General features: G+C 38.8%; 1 protein-coding gene across 2 annotated transcripts in view; it reads right to left on the bottom strand.

Moving 5' to 3' along the window:
- Positions 1–18,947, bottom strand: part of LRP6 (LDL receptor related protein 6) — a 161,462-nt gene extending 142,515 nt beyond the window's left edge. For both annotated transcript variants that reach the window (XM_057491660.1, XM_036909680.2), the window contains exons 1-2: positions 18,618–18,947; positions 1,326–1,719 (exon numbers count right to left, since the gene is read on the bottom strand). In XM_057491660.1, coding sequence (XP_057347643.1) covers positions 1,326–1,719; positions 18,618–18,672 — 449 coding nt within the window. In that variant the 5' untranslated portion in view covers positions 18,673–18,947. The remainder of the gene's footprint in view (positions 1–1,325; positions 1,720–18,617) is intronic.
- Positions 18,948–19,951: the final 1,004 nt, after the last annotated feature.

Here is a 19,951-nt window from a genome sequence, read left to right on the forward strand (position 1 = left end):
ATCTTTTCACCAAAGTAATGACCAATGAAAGTATCAAGCAGTAATCTAAGAAATATTTCAATACTCACTGAAACGTACAAACTTTGTTGGCAAACACAGATTCTATTTCTTGAAAGATCTTGTAAATTCTCACCACCAAATTTCCTCAATCAGTAGAGTCTACTGCACACAACATCTGCAGCCTCCTCCTCGGTATACTCAGCCCTTTTTCCTACCATGAGAACCACTGTAACGATTTCTGATGCTTTATTAAGTAACCATCTGACTTTAGCAGATACCTCTCTAAAAAATATAATTTTATATGTCATTTAAAGTATTATCTAATACATATCTGTTTTCCAGAACTTCTTACCCTTAAAATTTCACTACACTTGTCCATATTACCTTTTATAATCAAACAAATCTTTTCATTTTCCTACAATATGCCATGTTCTTTAACCTTTGTCACCAATAGGATCTCCTGTCGAGACAAAGGAGCACATATAAACCTTTCCTTCATTTTCCCCAAGTTTCACTTCATTAAATAGTATTAACCCACTTCTTTATATAAATGAGTTTTAAAGCATTCCAACATACTTGAAAGCATTCTAACGCAGTTTTTATTTATCTTTAGATTTTAACCAACCATTATTAGCTCATTTCAAGTTCATGTTTAGATACACCTTATACCTGTATCTAGCCACAACAGACTCTAGCCTGACAATGTATTCAACAGAGAAATATCAAGGAATACTGTGTGGTAGGAATGAAGCATAGTAACAGAGAAGCATGTAGTTCACATTTTCTAATGGGATTTACCTACAGCTATACAATTCCCTTCTAACTAGAAAATAAACCTTTATAGCAAACATGTTTAACTAACTAGAAATGAGTTATATAACAACGTAACTTTTATTTTTCACATTAATGTCAGTTTAATATAAAAGATGCTAGTATTACAAAATGATTATATATATATATAATGAGTATAAGATATAGATTTTTTATAGTCTTGCATTATCAAATATTACTCTTGTGAAGTCTTTCTTCTTCTCTGACTTCCAATTATCCTCTCATAATTACAAAAAAATAAACGCAGAAGAAAAACCAAGAATTAAAATATGGCTTACCCATAAATGATACCAGAAACACAAAACTATTTACAGATAAACACCTTATTTTAAGAACACAACATAATTTCCCACATTCAAGTCTACTTGACAAAGAAGCCCAAAGAATCTAAAGTTTGTTTTTTGATCTTCTTTTCTCTTGAGCGTGAGAGGAGGTCTATGCCAGTGGAGAGAAATGAGGAGATGCAATAACCTTTATGTATTACACAAACTTACCCACTTGAAGGATCTAAGGCAATAGCTCTGGGTTGATCCAACTCTTGCCAAAATAAAACTTTTCGTAAAGATCCATCTAAATTAGAAACTTCAATCCGATTAGTTTCAGAATCTGTCCAGTATAATTTTTCTCCAAGCCAATCACATGCCAGCCCATCCGGGGACAATAATCCAGAAACAACAACATTCTGTACACTCTCAGTTTTGTTAAAATCTGTTCGTTTAATGGCTTCTTCGCTGACATCACTCCAGTATATCAAGCCATGAGCAAACACAAAGTCCACCGCAGCTGCGTCTTCCAAACCTCCAACCACAACTGTTGCATTCTCTTTACCATTTGTAGCATCAACCAATCGCAAGTCCCGTCTGTTTGCATAAAGCAACAAAGGGGCCGCTAGAACAAAAAGTAAAACTGTATAAGTAAAAAGGAAGGAAATATGTTGTTCTTAGAAATGGAGTTTCAAATCAGCATTCGTGAGCAAATACTATCCAAAAAGAAGAGGAAGTAAATCCATAAAAGGCAGTCTTAAAATCTTTTCACAAACAAAATACTATTCTTGCAGCATTTAAATCCAAGACAGGGAATTGAATCTACCAGGACTGTCTTTTCTTGTTCAGTTTGTCAGATAAAATTAAAAAGCCTGGCCATACCAAAAATTGGCAAGGATGTGGAGCCAGTGAAACATTCATACTCTACTTGGGGCAGTCACTTTGGAAAACAGTTTGGCAGTTTCTTAAAAGGTTAAATATATAACTTACCGTATGATCCAGCCATTCCATGCCTAGGTATTTACTCAAGAGAAACAAAAGCATATGTCAATACAACAACCAGTACATAAATGTTCAGAGCAGCTTATTTGTAACAACCCAAACGGCAATCAACCCAAATGTCATCAAAACACTAACGGATGAATAAATTGTGATATAGCCATAAAATAAAAAGTAATGACTTACTTGTACACCTCACATGGGTAAATCTCAAAATAATTATGCAGAGTGAAAGAAGTTAGACAAAAAGAGTATATATTGCATGATTTCATTTACATAAAATTTTAGAAAATTCTTATTAATCTATTATGGCAGAAAGTAGATCAGTTGTCTGGAGGTATGCAGGGAGGGTGGGGAAGAATGAGAGGAAGAGACTATAAAAAGTCACAAGCAAATTTCTGTGGTGATAGCTATATTCCATTGATCATGATGGTTCCAAAGGTGTATACATATGTCAAAACTTACTAAATTTTACACTTTACATATGTGCAGTTTGTCTATCAATTATACCTTAATAAAACTGTTAAATAAACAGTCTGACAGAAATCTCCAACTATTGTATTGTTTTATATTATTATTAGAATGACCTTTTAGTTGAACTAATTTCAAAACTAAACATAAAGTCTATCCTAATGAAATAATATTAACTTTGAGAAAGCTGAAGCTGTTAGGACTGAAGTAGTATAAATTCTATAAAATATTTCTATTCCAAATTTATGACATTTATTTTCTTGGTATTGATAGTAATTAAAGACCTGGAGCACCACTATTCAACAAAACTTTCTATGATGATAGAGATGTTCTCTTCACTGTGCAATACAGAAAGTATTTTATGACTTTCAAGTCAAACATTAACCTTTCTACTGAAGATCTCATCTACAAAATACACAGAACCTTTGTGATCTTTTAAGGCCTCACAAGCCTTCTGATATGTAAACTTTACATTAAAAGGAAATCCTGGAGCTCATCCTACCCAACCACCTTTCTGATACTTGAATACTTACTACAATATTATCTATTCAGCAGTATAGTAAATGGGATATCTGACAGATACAATTTTATATTTAATATTATTTTTGCCTACTAAAAAAATACACAGGACCCACACATACTTGCCCCTAGTTGTAGCATATATACTACGTACTCAGTATCTCCCTCCCACTCCAAAAAGCTTACCTTCTGCGTTCCTAACACCCAGATAACCCAAATAACCACCTTCATTATCTCTTTAGTGGAAACTTCACAGGTGCTTAGGAATCCTAGTTTTCCTTTATTACTTCCTACCAAACTTTCTCTAATAGTCTTCCTAAACTTATTCTGCTTTCCTGAAGACAAATTCCATGCTTTGAGCCATTCATTCTCAGATCATCTTGTAAAATAATCTCAGTGAAGCAGGAAGCAAGATAAACGTCATACATCCCCAATATCTTAACACTCCTCAAAAATCTCTATACCCCCACCCACCCTCTCAAATGACAAGCTGGCCCTTCCAGGTTAAAGCAATCCTTTTGATTCAGTCTCTCTACAACCTCTCTACAACTTAACTCTATCAATTGTTCCATACTTCTTGTATCTTCAAGGCTCCTGCCAGGTCCCTGCCATCAAAAAACTTTAACACCCCTAACCTTTCTACCACAAAGATAATAGTTCTCTCTCTTCTAACCACAAAGTTTTTTAATATTGGTATATACTTTATACCACCAACCATTAGTTATTCACTCCCTTAGTCAAACTTCTCACACATCACTCAACTGAAACTGCTTTCTCCAAGACTTCATAACCCTATCCAATGGCCTTTTCCCAGTCCTTGTTCTGGACCTCTCTGCAGCATTCAGCAATACTGACCATACCCCTATCTATGTAGAATGTTCTCCTAAACTATTACTCTTGTTTTTCTGGTTGTGTTCTGTCTCCCTTTAATTTCAAATCTTTATCCCACTTCCCAAACATAGGTATCCCCAAGACTCTCTGTTGTCCCCCAGGTAAGAGAATGTAGAAGAGAAAATTATTCATATAATCAACAAACTCAATTCAGGTCATTTTCAAATCATCACCTCCAGCCTAACCTTCAGTTCTGCATCTGTAACTTCCTGTTGGCCATCTCTTCCTCCAATAAATTAATCACCTCTCTCCCCAAATAACCCACACAAAAAACAAAAACAAAAACAAAAAAACCCTCAAGAGTCAAAGGTACCGCAGTTTCCCTAACTGACTTGTGCATCCCAGGCTATCTTTGATGCCTCTATTTTTCCTGGTCTGCCAATTACTGTCTTGTTGACTGATCTTCACCATGTCCTATAATCTGTCCCTTTTCCATTTTTAGAACTACTGTCCTACTCTAGACCTTCATGACCTCATGCCTAAAGTACCCTAGTAGTAAGTGATCTCAACACTCTTCCTTCCCTTTTCTACTTCCAATATTTCTGCTTTCTCCAACTCAAAAAGCTTTCAGACCTCCTTTCCCTAAAACAGAAAGCCTCAACACCTCAGGCTTCCACCGGGTGACATCTACCTATGACTCTAACTTACCTTTCATAGTCTCTGCATCATACAAACTGGTTTTTAACACATCAACAGTGAGTACATCATACCACCACCAGTGTATTTATCTTCCTGCTTACTCCGCACTTCTCTCATTATCCCAGCAAGCACTCCTTGAAGGCCAGATTCAAATCTTACTCCATGAAACTTTCCAAATGGCTCAGCTTTCCTTCTTTGAGCCCTTACCATCTTTACAACTGATATTAGTATTTTTTTAAAGTACATTTCCAATTTCAACTAGGAACTCTACCCCTTCAACAGGAGCTGTATCTTACAACTAATCTTATCCACAATTCCTAGAACAGTTCACTGCACAACAGTAATATGGTAAATATATTAACTAATATTTAAAAGGTATTTTTCAGAACCCAATCTAAAAACATATTTGTCATAAAGTAAAAGGGTTTTATATTAAGTACTGGCCAAGTGCTCACAAATGCCCATTACTTACCCACTGACTTGGCTTGACCAAAGTTAGGCTTCTCTCCTCCCATAGACCCCAAAACTGGCTAGTTCTAAGCTTAAGCAAGCCAATGCAGAACACCCTCTCTTAAGGACACATTCCAAGCACTAGCTAACCACAGGAAAAAAACATCTGTTGAAGTGTCCTGGTCATGTCATCTGCTAACTCCCTACTTGTCCCACTCTCCCACAAAGATCCTGCTGGCACTCTTCACTTGTACCTATAAGAGAAAAGCTTTTTTGTTTGATTTTGTGACACCTGCCTATCTTGTGCTGAGCATTCTCCCTATTACAACAGTCTTTTCAAATAACTTTTCTCCCTGAGTGGGGATATGTATGTATGTATATATGTGTGTGTGTGTGTGTGTGTGTGTGTGTGTGTGTTCTCCCTGAGTGTGTGTGTGTGTGTGTGTGTTCTGAGTGTGTGTGTGTGTGTGTGTGTGTTCTCCCTGAGTGTGTGTGTGTGTTCTCCCTGAGTGTGTGTGTGTGTGTGTTCTCCCTGAGTGGGGATGTGTGTGTGTGTGTGTGTGTGTTCTCCCTGAGTGGGGATGTGTGTGTGTGTGTGTGTGTGTTCTCCCTGAGTGTGTGTGTGTGTGTGTGTGTTCTGAGTGTGTGTGTGTGTGTGTGTGTGTTCTCCCTGAGTGTGTGTGTGTGTTCTCCCTGAGTGTGTGTGTGTGTGTGTTCTCCCTGAGTGGGGATGTGTGTGTGTGTGTGTGTGTGTTCTCCCTGAGTGGGGATGTGTGTGTGTGTGTGTGTGTGTTCTGAGTGTGTGTGTGTGTGTGTGTGTGTGTGTTCTCCCTGAGTGTGTGTGTGTGTGTGTGTGTGTGTGTGTGTGTGTCTCCCTGAGTGGGGATGTGTGTGTGTGTGTGTGTGTTCTCCCTGAGTGGGGATGTGTGTGTGTGTGTGTGTGTGTGTGTGTGTGTGTGTGTGTGGCATTTGTATGGTGACATAACATGGCTGGGGACTAGACCTCACCTATGAACCCACACCATCACCACGTCAATACTGAAACTTTGTGAATCATTTAAACTCTTCTTCTGTTCAGAGACTCATGGATCTTTCCTGAGTTCAACTCTTGAACCAGGGCTCCAGACATCTTGTCTGTTGAGGAGTTACTTTGATATTTTCAAGCAAATTTTCAAAAATTTTTCAAGTAAATTTTATCTCTGGTTCTTCAAACAAAAATCACACTCTGACTCTTGAGCAGGACTATCCCCTGCTCTTCCGCGAGGCCTCCCCTTTTGCCCCTTGACTCCGCTAGTGGAGACACCACCAGGCATTTTCTTGGCTCCTCACAAAGTTATACTCCCTCCCAACTCCTCTAAATTATGCCTGATTAATCATCTAATCTCATTAGGTTGCTCTCACTCCACTGGGGGCCCTGCCTCTACTCCCAGTGACTGAATGCTTCACCATCACAGCACTAATTCAGTTCAACATCTTCAAAAATGGCAAAATTTTACTAAAGACAATTTAGAACTTCAATGTCCTTCTTGGGAAACTTGGGATTCCCCAAACTGGCTCACCTAAAACTTTTCTTTTCCCATCGCCCTCTGCTCTTCCTTCTTCCTTTTTACCACCCTCAATTTCCCTTTAGCTCCCTTGCATTCTTTATCTGTCCTCCTTTGCTATCCCAATCTCCTCCTTTCCTCTATCCACCCCATCAGACCTTTCCCCTTCCCACTCCAACCCCTCAGCTTCTTGTAGTCCCTCAAGTTTTAAGGCTGCCTTCTCCCTACTAGGGATTCATGAGGGACTCGGAGACCTTAAGTTAAAAATACAAACTGGGTCTTGTATCTACTCAGATGAGCTTTGGGGACACCCAGACAGCGTTCTGCTCGGTCCTTTACCCAAAATTTAGTCCACAGCTTCCTTAAGATTATACATCAGGGAAAAGACAATCTATCCTAAAGGTCTCTTCCATAAATACTGGTGGGGACACTTTAGCCTTCATTATTGACTGAGCAGGTAATCTCAACTCGCTTATCTGACAAAAACACAAACATGGTAAAAATATAAAGGTAAAGGAAGGACAAGAATTAACTCTTTATTATGTAAACCACCAGTGAACTGAAACCTTCAAACTGAAGCTATAAACTCTCTATTTTGTCGGTTTGTATGCTTTCATATGTTTTGTATATGTGTATTTATGGTTTTGGGGTTTGTGTGTTTGTTTCTAGGTGAAAAGAAAGACAGGCAGACCAGGACAGGCTTTGAGGCCTAAAGAAGGGGCTTGTCTTTATCCCAAGAGCAACAGGAAGACACTGTAGGTGGCCATTGGAAAAGACTAACCTGTAATGTGAGAACAGATGTGGAGGAAGGGGCTGGCGAGGCAGTAAAATCAGACAAATCAGTGCGTGCAGCACCCCAGGAAGAGAGTGATTGCTTCAGCAGGGTAGACATGGGTGGCAGGGCAGTCAGTGGATTGCTTGACTGGATCTACTCTCAATTCCTCACTGTAGAAATGAGCACAGATGTCAGGAGAGGTCAACTGACCTCCCCAAAGACCAACATCTAGGTGGGGCTGTGCTGCTGGGAGATCCATGCTCCCTGCCCCAAACACTGGAGGAAAAGAGGAGTAAAATAGGACACCATATCTTCTACACAGTGCATTTAAAATAAATTTTCTTCTCATGATGATACAGCCTAGTTAATAACCAATCCTAGACAAAATGTGAGCAGGGATGCTGTTCAAGTAGTCTTTGCTGATGGACTCCCCATTCGGCACACCATTTACCAAAGCTCCTCTAGTCCTTAATCTTCCTAACAAGAACAACAAACCCATCATATCTGCATATTATTATTTGTGTTTTTTAAATAATTTAATATGTATGATTCCATTCTGTTCCCCACAACCTCTCTGTGAGGGCTAAGGGTCAGGGGTCAAGTCAGATGTTACCCACCTAGTAACTAAGAAAACTAAGACACAAAGAAGTGACCTACCCATGGTCACAAAGTCAGTAAGAAACCTAGATTCTTGCTTCTGCACTCCATGTTTTCCCACAAAAATCTGCTCATTCTGATGTTTACTGTTAGTGCTTTCCCATAACCACAGCTCTACTCTTCCAAAAATGATGTCAAAAATGCCAACAGACTACAAGAGCGATATACAAATGATGACGGTAAGAATGGCAGCTATAACTCAGTGGCATGCCTCATGTTTCACCATAGTGTCTCCTTCAATTTTTTTCAGAACCCTCTGAGGTAGGTGGTATCATTATACCTATTTTACAGATGAAGAAATCAAGGCTCAAAGATATAAACTAGCTAACTCAAGACCACCCAATTAATAAGTGTATGAGACAGAAAACAAGTTCAATCTCAGGTCTGACACCAAAGCCTGACTCCAAACACCAACTCACACGTCCCCATGCCTGAGGTTCTCAGCCACCTCTCAGGCTGCACCATGTCAAACATGGAACAACCTTAACGGGCACTCATAGTTTTCAATGAATCCTTTATGATTTTTTTAAGGCCTTTATATACAGTGAGTTTATTTTAATGTGCAGTTTTTAGTATATTGAATGTTATATGATATAAAATATGTTCCTACCTCCAGACAGTACTACCAGTCATAATTTTAGATTATAAAATACTTTAAAGGAGTTCCACTCTGATTGGCTTGAAAGTAAGTAAATGCTTATATGAATTAAATATTCCTAAGAGTTCTAGAAATTAAGGAAATTAAACTTCTTATACTTCCAAATATATTTTTATAGAAACTAACCCAAATGTTTTAAGAATCTAAGTTAACATACATTTAGGTAAATTTTTGACAAATGAGACTGGTTCAATATTATTGGTTTAATAAAAATAGCTATGTCTTCTGAGTTACTGGCATTAAGTATAAGACAGCGTTCATTTTTCTTCTACTTGGTTATGTTCTTCCTAAACTTTTACAGGTTTACTGATAAAATAAACTAGCATTACATCTACATTTGTATTTAGACAAATTGAATCATCATTCTTACAAATTTTATTTCAACAATAATTATGTTTTGTAATGAGGTAACCTGAAGGTAAGTTTCCAGAATCATTTGATAACTTAAAATTTTAGACTTATGCTAATTCATGGATGGATATTCATTAAGTACCTAGCTCATTTCTAAGAAAGAAAAAACACTGAAGCATAAGCATTTCAAATTTATATAGTTTTTTTGCCTCTTACTTTCATGGTACAGAGAAGCTACATATATTTGAGTCTCTTAAGGAATAGATTCATTTTTGCCACATTGAGTAGTTTACTATATCAGGAAGTGTATGCTATAAAAAGTTCTAAAATTTATATTCATAAGCTTTGCCTGTCTACTACAAAATTCTAGTATATGACAAATAGTTCATAGTTATCCAACTCATAGTTTTCTGTAAAATAGAAGTTACTGTAATTATAAGTTATAATCATATATAAAAATGAGACTCTCCTAGCAGTTACAATGACAGGACACTTTGTATGCAAGGTAAGAAGGATGTGTTTTTATTAAGGAAAAAGAAATCAGTCCTAAAGTAAAATGAGTAAATATTCCAGAATAAGAAAGAAAAGGATGTAGGACAAAACCCACATGGTTAAAGAAAGTTGTAAGAAGTTCATGAAAAAGGGATTTTATTTTTTGTGGCCAGAAGCCAGCTAAGATCTGATGGGTCTATTCAAAAATTTCAAAAAGTCCTCTAGTACCAAACATATTTACGTAAAAGTGAGAAAATTTTCTTCGGTTATTGGTCTACTTTTAACAAGGAAGTTACAAAAGGTTTTTTCCCCTACTACACAAAGATTATAGTCATTTGTAGTCATGAATTAGATGTAACATACATTCTATTTTTAAAAAGTTAATCATTATGCTTATATTTTATCCAAGACTTTATTGTATTAACTTGATTTTGTTTTGATTGCCATAAAAACAACCAAACTTTACCATCAACTACATTATTAGCAAACTTTTAAAATCATCAGTAATAAGTTAATCACCATCATTTTAAGCCCTCTGTCATCTACAGTTTTTTGTTTTACTCTGATGCTTCCCTGAAAGTGCTACAGACCAGAATGCTAGTCTTCAACAAAAAAAAAGGACTGTTAAAAGGACTATATATATACAAAGTACTCTTGGGCACAAGGTTCTGATGGTATCACTGAAATAATTTTGAAATTATACCAGTGAACTAAATCAGGATATCCAAAAAGCTAATGGAGAAGCAGGTAGAGTCATAAGACTGGTAACCCAAGATCTAGCAGAACAAGAATTACACAGAACTGAATAAAATGATGAAGGGATGATATGGGTTTTGCTTAAAATATTGCTGAAATACTGCTGATAATTTAATGTTCCATTTTCTAGATATAAGGAGCTCTTTTCCTTTTCTCTTAAGCTATCTACAACTCATTAACAATTGAAGCAAACTACACTTGTGGAAATGGAAATATGACACGTTTTCTCCCTCCCTAACTCTCATAATTCAAAAACTCTTACTGAGCATTCTTATTTTCATGGCAATATAGTTATTTTCATAGGTTCGATAAGAGTCTGTCCTCATAGTTAGAGACACTGGTTATGCAACCAAGGCTTTGACTGGAATGCCATATTTGAAAGTGTGCTCATTTAATCAACTATGACCAGAAACCTTTAAGAAGTTATGGCTCTTTATGGAACCAATGCTTACAGTCCTCTTGGGAAAACTGGACTGGTGCCTGGTTTACAGAGTTCCCAGCCTTAAAGATGAAGTAATAAGCAAGGTCACTTTCAGGAAAGCTCTAGGATATTTTGGGAACCTCAGGAATTCACTCAAATCTATGGTCCTCCAAGTAAAACCTGATGGTGAGCTCTTGACGTGGCTTCCTGGCCTCAAGAGGCTTTTAAAAATCCAATCTAAGATTCCTTATAAAAGCTACCAGCAAAGCAAGCTTTAAAGGCCTTCACCTACATAAATAATCTGGCCAAATCTAGGAAGACCAACTTCACAGTAACACTTACTCTATCTTGTTATGGACAGAATATTTGCATCACCCAAAATTCATAGTTTGAAACCCTAGCCCCAATTTACAGTATTAAAAGGAGGGGCCTTTTGGAGGTAATTAGAATTTGATGAGGTCTTAAGGATGAGTCCTCATGAATGGGCTTAGGACCCTTGTAAGAGTCAGGAAAGCTTGCTTCCTCTCTCTGCTCTCCGCCCTGTGAGAATACCACGGGAGGTCAGCAGTCTGCAAACGGGAAGAGGGTCCTCAGCAAAACCTGCCAATGTTGGCACCCTGACCTTGGACTTCCAGTCTCCAGAACTGTGAGAAATAAATTTCTGCCCTTTATAAGCCCCCAAGTCTATACTATTTTTGTTACAGCAGCCTGAGTTGACTAAAACATATCCCTAATAATGACAAATTTGGTTTTAAACAACAGGACTGAACCGGTACTCACAATCGCCATTACTACGGCTTGATCAAACTTCAGTCAGGCTCTTCTTCTCCTCCACAAGCCTCTAAATTTTGGCTTGCTCTGAGCTTAAGCAAGTAGATGCAGAACTTACTCCTTTAACACTTATTCCAAGCATCAGCTGACATCAGGGAAAAAACAATTCCAGTTAAACTATCCTGCTCATGCAATCTGCTCACCCCCATTCTCTTGGCCTGCACCCCTACAAAGTTCCTGCTAGCTCTGCTCACCCTTCTCTATAAAAGTGCTTTTGCATTTGACTTTGAGATGCCTGCAAATCTTACAGTCAAAGCATTCTCTCTATTGCAGTAATCCTTACAAATAAAGTCTCTCCTTACCTAAATCCAGATTTGTTTTAACACTACTATGACAAATCCCCTATTTGCAAACTCTAAAATTACACAGGTATTTATTCTTCTCTATCAGAAATGATTGTTATCACTTTGAAAACCATAGTAAGGCCCAGGTAAAATCAGGTACATGCAGAATGCACTACATATAAAATTACTCTCCAGAGTACCAGCAATCTGGCCTCAGGTTAGCCATTTAGCTTTCAAATTTATAAGATGAGCCAGGTAATTTCTATGATTCTAATCTAGACATGAATTTAGCAAAAAGGTTTTGAACTGACACAGGGCTATTCATATGTCAATACACAGAAGTAAAGATCCTACTAAACTACTGAATGCTCCTCCAACAGAAAAACAGGAACCTGGAGTTTTTTTTAAGCTCTATTTCTAGAAATGCAAAAGCAGAGACTTCAGAAATATTTCTCAAGATAAAGATTTCAATGATCAAACCCACACTCATTCAAAAGTACTTCATGTATCAACCATAAAAAGGAATAAAGTATTGATACATGCTACAGCGTTATACTGAATGACAGAAGCCCGATATAAAAGGCCCTATTATATGACTCTATTTATATGAAGAGGTCAGAATAGGCAAATCCATAGAAACAGAACATAGATTAGTGGTTGCCTGAGGTTGGGGTAAGGAGAAAGGCGAAGTGACTGGTAAGGGACATGGGGTTTCTTTTTGCGGGGATGAAAATGTTCTGGAATTAGATAGAAGTGATGGTTGTACAACCTTGTGAATATACTAAAAACCACTGAACTGGATGGAAACTTTAAAATGGAGAACTTTATGGTATGTGAATTATATCTTTTTTAAAACCTGGTTTCAAAAATTACTGGAGCACACTATTTATATGATCAATGCAATAGCTATATCCTAAAACCAGGAAACACATTACATAATCCACATTGCAAATTCAGCTTCAGATATAAACATGCTGATTTATTTCTGACTAGTATTACTTTTCCCTATCTAATCTGTGCTTAAAAAAAAACTTCATAGTAGTTTTATATGTATCTGTACTGTATCTATAAATTTACACTGTATCTAATAAATCATTTGAAACAAAACACATAATGAGACTCCAAACAGATTATAGAAATGTCACAGAAATTCACATTTTTATATTGCTTTAAATGCAAAATTTGGAATACCTAATACGTGCAAAGCTCTGGTACATGGTGGCATATGAAGGAAAAAATATCTATTCCTGAAATATTTTTTACCTAACAAAGGACTATTGTCTTCACTGGCAAAAATCAAGAGACTGTTACAAATAAAGACCATATAATGTGTAGCTGAAGATGAACTAATGAATTTCAGCTGTTAGCTTTCTCAGACTTGCAAAACATAGTATCTTTAAATTGGATATATGGATATACTTAAATACACACCCAATAAAACTAGACAGTGAGGAAGACCTCTGTCCCTACGTCCTTTACTTGATGTGGTTTTGCCGTAGGAGTGATAAGGTGACTATGAACCAAGGCCATTAGAGAAAATGGCGTCCTGCTCAAACATACATAATTTGATAAAGGTACCATTTTCCAATATCTGGGTAACTATTTTCTTGTAAAATATGATTACTACTGATTATGTTCACATCCACATTTTCACTTTTACTAAGTCTTATCAAACTTCAGGCCTATTGTCCATTAATAACTTAAAAATTCACTTAATATTTATTTTTTTGCCTAAAAATATGACTTCATTTCACATTCCCCATCTGCTAATCCTTCCCAGCAAAGAAACAGAAATTAGCAAGTTACTCTACTCTATAGGCAACAGAATCACAGCACTGAAATACCAGTAATTTTCACCAAATAGAGCCCAGGCACATTTTAGTATTTTTCAGTCTCACATTTGAATGTCCTGAAACTTCTGTGAGGATGGACCTGCCACAAATAACAAAGACAGCTTGGGAAACCAAAGCATGTGCTGCTAATAATCAAACAACACTGTTTTCCTTGTACTTATGACTAATTATATTCTAAATGGAAATTCAAGGGCTAATATCCCATTCTTAAGTTACCTAGTCCATGTATTTGACTGAATTTCAAAGTTACTCACATGGAGCAGAGTTCTATTCATTAAGAGGAGGCTCATCTTACAGAAGATACATAAAGACTCTCATACAAAGAGCAAAACATGCAATGCAGAAACTCAGTAGAGCGTTGAGGGAGAATCCTTAATCCTGCATGGAGAAGTCCATCAACTGAATAATTTTAATTGTAAACAATTAATAACATTTCTCCATCAGATAATGTTTTGGTAAACTTATTTTTTCCATACTTAACTCTTAAATAAGTATCACAATCAACTGAACTATTTATCCTCTAGTTTATGTATACTCATCACCTAAAACATTGCTAAAGTTTCAATCCTTATGAAAGTAAAATAAATTTAATAGATAGTGGCCATCTTGTTTATATAAAACAAAATAGAAAAGTCAGAATTAAAGTATTTCATGGAGGCAAAGTATTTCAGTTGAAGAAAACAAAGATAACAATTTAAAGATATGAATTTTAATTAAAAGTATTTGAGTTGCAGAAGAGTCAAAAAAGCTCACAAACCATTGGCCTAAAACAGTGCCTAGTACTAAAATGTTTTACTTGTCTTTTCTGAACCATCTTAATAATAGCGATCATTTGGTCAAAGTCTATTACTGACTGTGCACTGAACTATACCTTTGCAAGCATTATTCCATCAGTTCTCACAGAAATCTTGCAAGGTATTATCCCCATCTGAGGAGAGGAAAGCTAAGTAACTTGTCCAAGGCAAGGCTACATGAAGTGGTATTTGAACTTGGCTGGTTTGTCAACAAAGCCTATACCTTTTCTGATAGAGTGCCCTTCTTTATAATCTTCTCTGAATAAAAATTTGCAATGAAATTTCCATAATGAAAATGGATTTTCTCAGAGTAATTACGCATGGCCTAAACAGAACCACAACCTGTGATACTTGTTTCCCCAATATAAATATATTCATATTCAAAATATTTTCCATTTATATACCCCCTTCACAAAATCTTCTTTGATATTCAAAAAAGACAGTCCTTCAGATTGCCAAAGCATGTATCACTTATACGGAAACAGTATTTCAGTTCAGCAAATGGAAAAACCTCCAATTAATGGGAAAAAAATAAACTGAAAAACTGAACCATGGGAAATCATTGTTAAGCCTGATTATAACAATGAGCTGAAACCTTAAAATTTCACAACCAGTCAAATTATTTCCTAGCCAGATGAGCAAACCTAAGGCCAAGTAAGTAAGGATGAAGGTATCAAACTGAACTATATGAAACTGTCAGCAAGTATCAATTCACATGCATCAACCTAACTCTTAAAAAGTTACCTAGTTCTCTTCAAGCCTGTTACTTGGAACAAAGGTTCAGCAGAATGTTAAAAGGGTTATGAAAAAATTCATGGTCAAGTTTGGGAAATAGTGACTTAAACAAAATTAAAATTGGTCTCTCTACCTCAGGACCTCTCAGAGCTCTTAGTGTGTTAATATGAATTATGAATCTGCAATAGAAGTATTCATTATCCTAATGAAGATACTAAGGCTTAAAGAGATTAAGTTACTTGTCCAAGGTCACACAGCTAAGCTAATGGTGAACTTAGAATCAGAACCTAATTCTTCTGATTCCCACTCCAAAATTCATTCTACCTCCCCAACACTTTACTACATCTGGTATTAAAGAGAAAACTTTTCTAAGGACCATGCTATAAAAATATAAGATGAGAAACAGTGGCTTTTTTGGACAGTATTTACCACCACCCCACCAAAACAACAAAAAAAGGTTAAGGAGCAAAGAATTTTTATAAAACAACAAAAGCCTCCTCAAAGTAAGCTGAAACATAGTATTTACAGATCATACACAGTGATGGTTTCCAAAACATATTCTTGTAAACATATTTCCTCTAGAAAATCAGAGATAAAAACTTTTCTAATCGGTACCTAGGTAGAACTAAGAGAAGGTAAGAATGGCGACCTAGATGTTGAAGTCCATTACAGCAGGAACCACGTCTGTTTTGCTCACACTATACCACTAGAGCTTGATAAATAGTGAGTATTCCATACGTATTTGCTAAGAAAAGAAAAATGAACAACAAATCCCTGCTCTACCATTACTTAGCTGAAGGATCAAGTTATAATCTCTCAATCTGAGTTTCCCAAATGAAGCCGTTAGACCACAGTGATCAAGATCTCTTTTACCTTTAAAAATTGGTTAATCTTACACAAACTAAATCTCAAATCCTCAGTATTTGAGGATATGTCCACAAGCAAAAATTGTAACAAAAATAACATTTGCAAATCACTTCATATTCACTATTTCATTTAATATGTCCAATAAACCCAGAAATTAAACTGTTATTACTACCCACATTTTACAGGTAAAAAAAACTGAGGCCCAGAGAAACTGACTGACTAGACAACATAGTTATTAGGTAGTGAACTATGGACTTTAAACACAGGATTTTAGTGTTGAAACCCCCAAATCTTTCCATTACACCTTGTCCTCAGCTAACAGGGACACAGATGCAGCCCAGACGATGCCAGCATTCATTCCCTGCCTTTCAGCTATTGCTTAAACAAGGCTACAGGACAAAAGGTCTCCCAAATCCTCTCATCATCCCACCTTCCCAATGTTAAAGCTCCAACAGTTCTGTGAATAAAAATTATCTTAATGCAACAAATAAATCACATTTTCCTCTCCGGAGTCCACTGTTGTAACAGAAGATGACATTATCAAGGAATGAAAAGAATCTGAATTAGGAATAAAAACCGCTCACAAAACAGTTATCAAAAAAGTTTTAATTCAAATATGTACTCACAGTTAAGTACTGTTAAATTCAAAGACCACCTTATACCATTATTATGTTACATTTAAAATGAGAGCTCCACTTCTGAAAACTTTGCTAGTGGAAATGAGGCAATTTAAACTATTAATTCTTACAGTCCTTGTTATATAACATCATACTTCAGTGTATTACTTCAAATGCAACTTCTTTAAACTCCAGTAGTGAACAAACCCAACTCTAGTCTAGAGTTAATATAAACAAATGGCATTTACATCACACCCTTCCCCTCCAAGAAATACAACTGGGCAACCAGAAGGATCCCAGGTTATGAATTAAATATCCCCAACACTTCAATCAATCTGTTTACTTTCTTGTTTACTAATCCTATTAACCTTCTATCTTAAAATATATACATATTCTGACAAATACAATTGTTTCTCACAGCTATAGCAAAATCCCCTTTCACCAGGGTGTATAGTATAATAAACATGTACTTATTAAGCTTCTCGAACATGAAACACTGCATTAAATTCTCTGCCAAGAAAATTAAATGAGCACCACCTTTCTGGGGTTTACGTGTGGAAATCATTTGTAATATGCTTACGGTGGGTCATCATTATTAAGTACAAATAAATACAACATGCAAAGGTAAAATTCTTGTAGAAGACTAAAGAAAAAAATTCCTCAAAAAAAGTCAGTCATGCTCACCCAAAATATATATGTACACACAGAAATGGCTTATCTGGTATAGCACAAGATCGTTAGTTACTATCGTGTTCTGTAAACTTCAGTGAGTTTTGGAGGCTTAATTTAAAAGTTTAGCTTGTTAAATAACTAAAAATCTCCATAGACTCAAGAGGTCCTACACTTGAAAAGAAATGACCATGAACACAAGTGAGACTTTTAACAAAACCAGAGCTACAAGCCATTGCACCCATCAGTACTTAAATGCCTCTGCTGTAAATGCTCAATAGCATCAGACTCGTCACCACCTCAAACAAGTTAGAGAAGAGCTGTTGAAATCTTGCGGGTCAGTCAAAAACCTTAGCGAACTGGCACAAAATAAAAGTCACAGCTATGTGACAGCTTTGCAGACCAATTCAAAAAAACCACAGGACCATCGAATTTACGCGATTCTGGGAGCAAATTATCTAGACGAGCCTATGCTATTTACCAAGGTGCCAAGAAACCCCCCACGGAGCGCAGAAAATGAAAACGTGGGTCCCAGGGTAGGCTTCTCCATGGAAGGATGACTTTCCTAGTCGGTGCTAACTGTACACTTGCTTGCTCCGAAAATAGGGGCAAGTCCTGAACACCATGCGTTACAAGGGCAACGTTTCTATTTTATTATGAACTGAAGCTCAGCAGATTCCCAATGCTGAAAACGCTCGACCTATAACCTCCAGTCACTTTCCAACTGTGTCCTCACCCAGGATCCTTATACCCACAACTGAAGCCAATTATTAGTTGCAACAAGGCCTGGAAAATTGCAAGAGGGCTCTAAAAGTTCACCTAAGAGGCATGGAAAAGGTGGGGGCTTCGAAGGAGAAGACCAAGGTTTGAGCACCTTGGGCTCAAACATTTAGAAAACCAAAATACAAAGACCCTTCTCCCTGATGACTCCAGGATGAGAGAGGCACAGAGACAGACCCTCGGTCATGCCGACAGAATGCGGCTCCAGGCGTTCCCCAAGACAAGCAGCCCGGACTGAGGCTCCGATCTGGCCGGAGCAGGTCTGGAAACCTAGGCAGGGGTCCGCACGGTGGCCCGGCGAGCGCACGGCCCCTGCTCCCGGGCCCCTCTCTCTCCGTCCCCGCGACCAGGCCTCTCCTCGCTGCTCTACCCCTTCTCCTCGACTCCCTCCCTCCCCTCCCCCCCGACACACGCGAAACAAGGCCACCTCCCCACCAAATCCCACCAACTTTCCCGCACCCCCTTCCCACCTCTCAGGAGCACGCAGAAACTGCAGGCCAGGAGGCTCCTCAGGACGGCCCCCATCTTCCCTTCTCGCCTTCTCCTCTCTCACCGGCGAGGGGCTGCCACAGGAGGGGGAGGCGAGGAGCCGGGGCGGCCGCCGCAGCGGCAGGTCTGCACGCTCATGCTTCCAGCTTCCCCGAGAGAGAAGAAAGAAAGGGGCACGTCAAGGCTCCGCGCGCGCCGCCGCCCTCCCTACCGCGCCGCTCTTCCCGGCGCTCGCGCGACGCCAGCGTCGGCTCCCATCCCGCCGCCTCCTCCCCCGGCGCCCCGCTTCCCCGCGCAGCTCCTCATTCAGTCCCTTCCTATCACGCAGCGGCGCAGGGATACGGCGGCTGCTCTCGCGGCTCTCCGCGAATGTCTCCCTGCGCGCGGACCGGACACTCCCTCGGCGTCGCCTCCCATGCACTTAGGAGAGGGAGTGAGGGGCCGCGCGTACGACCTCCGCTTGGAGACCCCGGGCTGTCGGCCAGGAAAACAGAGACGAGCTGGCGGGGAAAGACCGCCCGGCGGCACATTCCGATGGGATTCTTTCTCCGCGGAGGGCGTGAAGTGAAATCGAACATCGGTACCGGCGTGGTCGGGACTACTTTCTGTGGCTCGGTCCGGCGGCCGCCGGCTCCGCTCTTTGTGCGGACGCTGCCGGCCGAGCCAGGTGGCGCTCCGGTCCCTCGCCGGCTGCCACCTGGCCGGGGCAGCGAGGGGCCGGCCTGCCGGGGCGGCGGAGCTGCAGGCCCATGCTCGGGTAGCCACGCCGATCCCGACAAGGGGAGATGAGCTCAGTCCTCACGGTTGGAAATTGGTTTAAGCGCCTTTTTTTTTTCAAGGATAATAAAAACTAATGCTGCTTACAGCAGCTTTAAACGTGGAGGTGCTGAAGGATGTTCAAACGCCAACTGAAAACTGAGATTATTTATTTTCTGCTGGCTTTCCAGAACTACAGATTGCCCCCTCACTCAAGTCTGACAAGGAGTAAAGATCTCTAAACTGGCAGATAAAATTGCAGGATAAAAGCGTCAGCACCTAAGACAGAGCAAAGTAACAACTGGTCGGCACCGTATTGGGGATTTTACAAGTTGCAGTTAACGATGAATGTTTGCATATTTTGATGATCAGTTCACAGCTTTAGAAGGAAAGGTTTCCCCAGAATCTCACTCTGGTTTTGCCCAGCCTCTGCTGCCCTGGGGTGCCCTGGCTGTTAAGGGGTTATGGCCCAGGAGTCACGCGGCAGCTTCGGTCTAGGAGGGCACTTCACGTACAGTGAATCATTGTGAAGCCATCGGCAGGAATTCTGCCCAGCTGT

This window comes from Manis pentadactyla, chromosome 14, assembly GCF_030020395.1.
Source record: "Manis pentadactyla isolate mManPen7 chromosome 14, mManPen7.hap1, whole genome shotgun sequence".
Classification (NCBI taxonomy): domain Eukaryota; kingdom Metazoa; phylum Chordata; class Mammalia; order Pholidota; family Manidae; genus Manis; species Manis pentadactyla.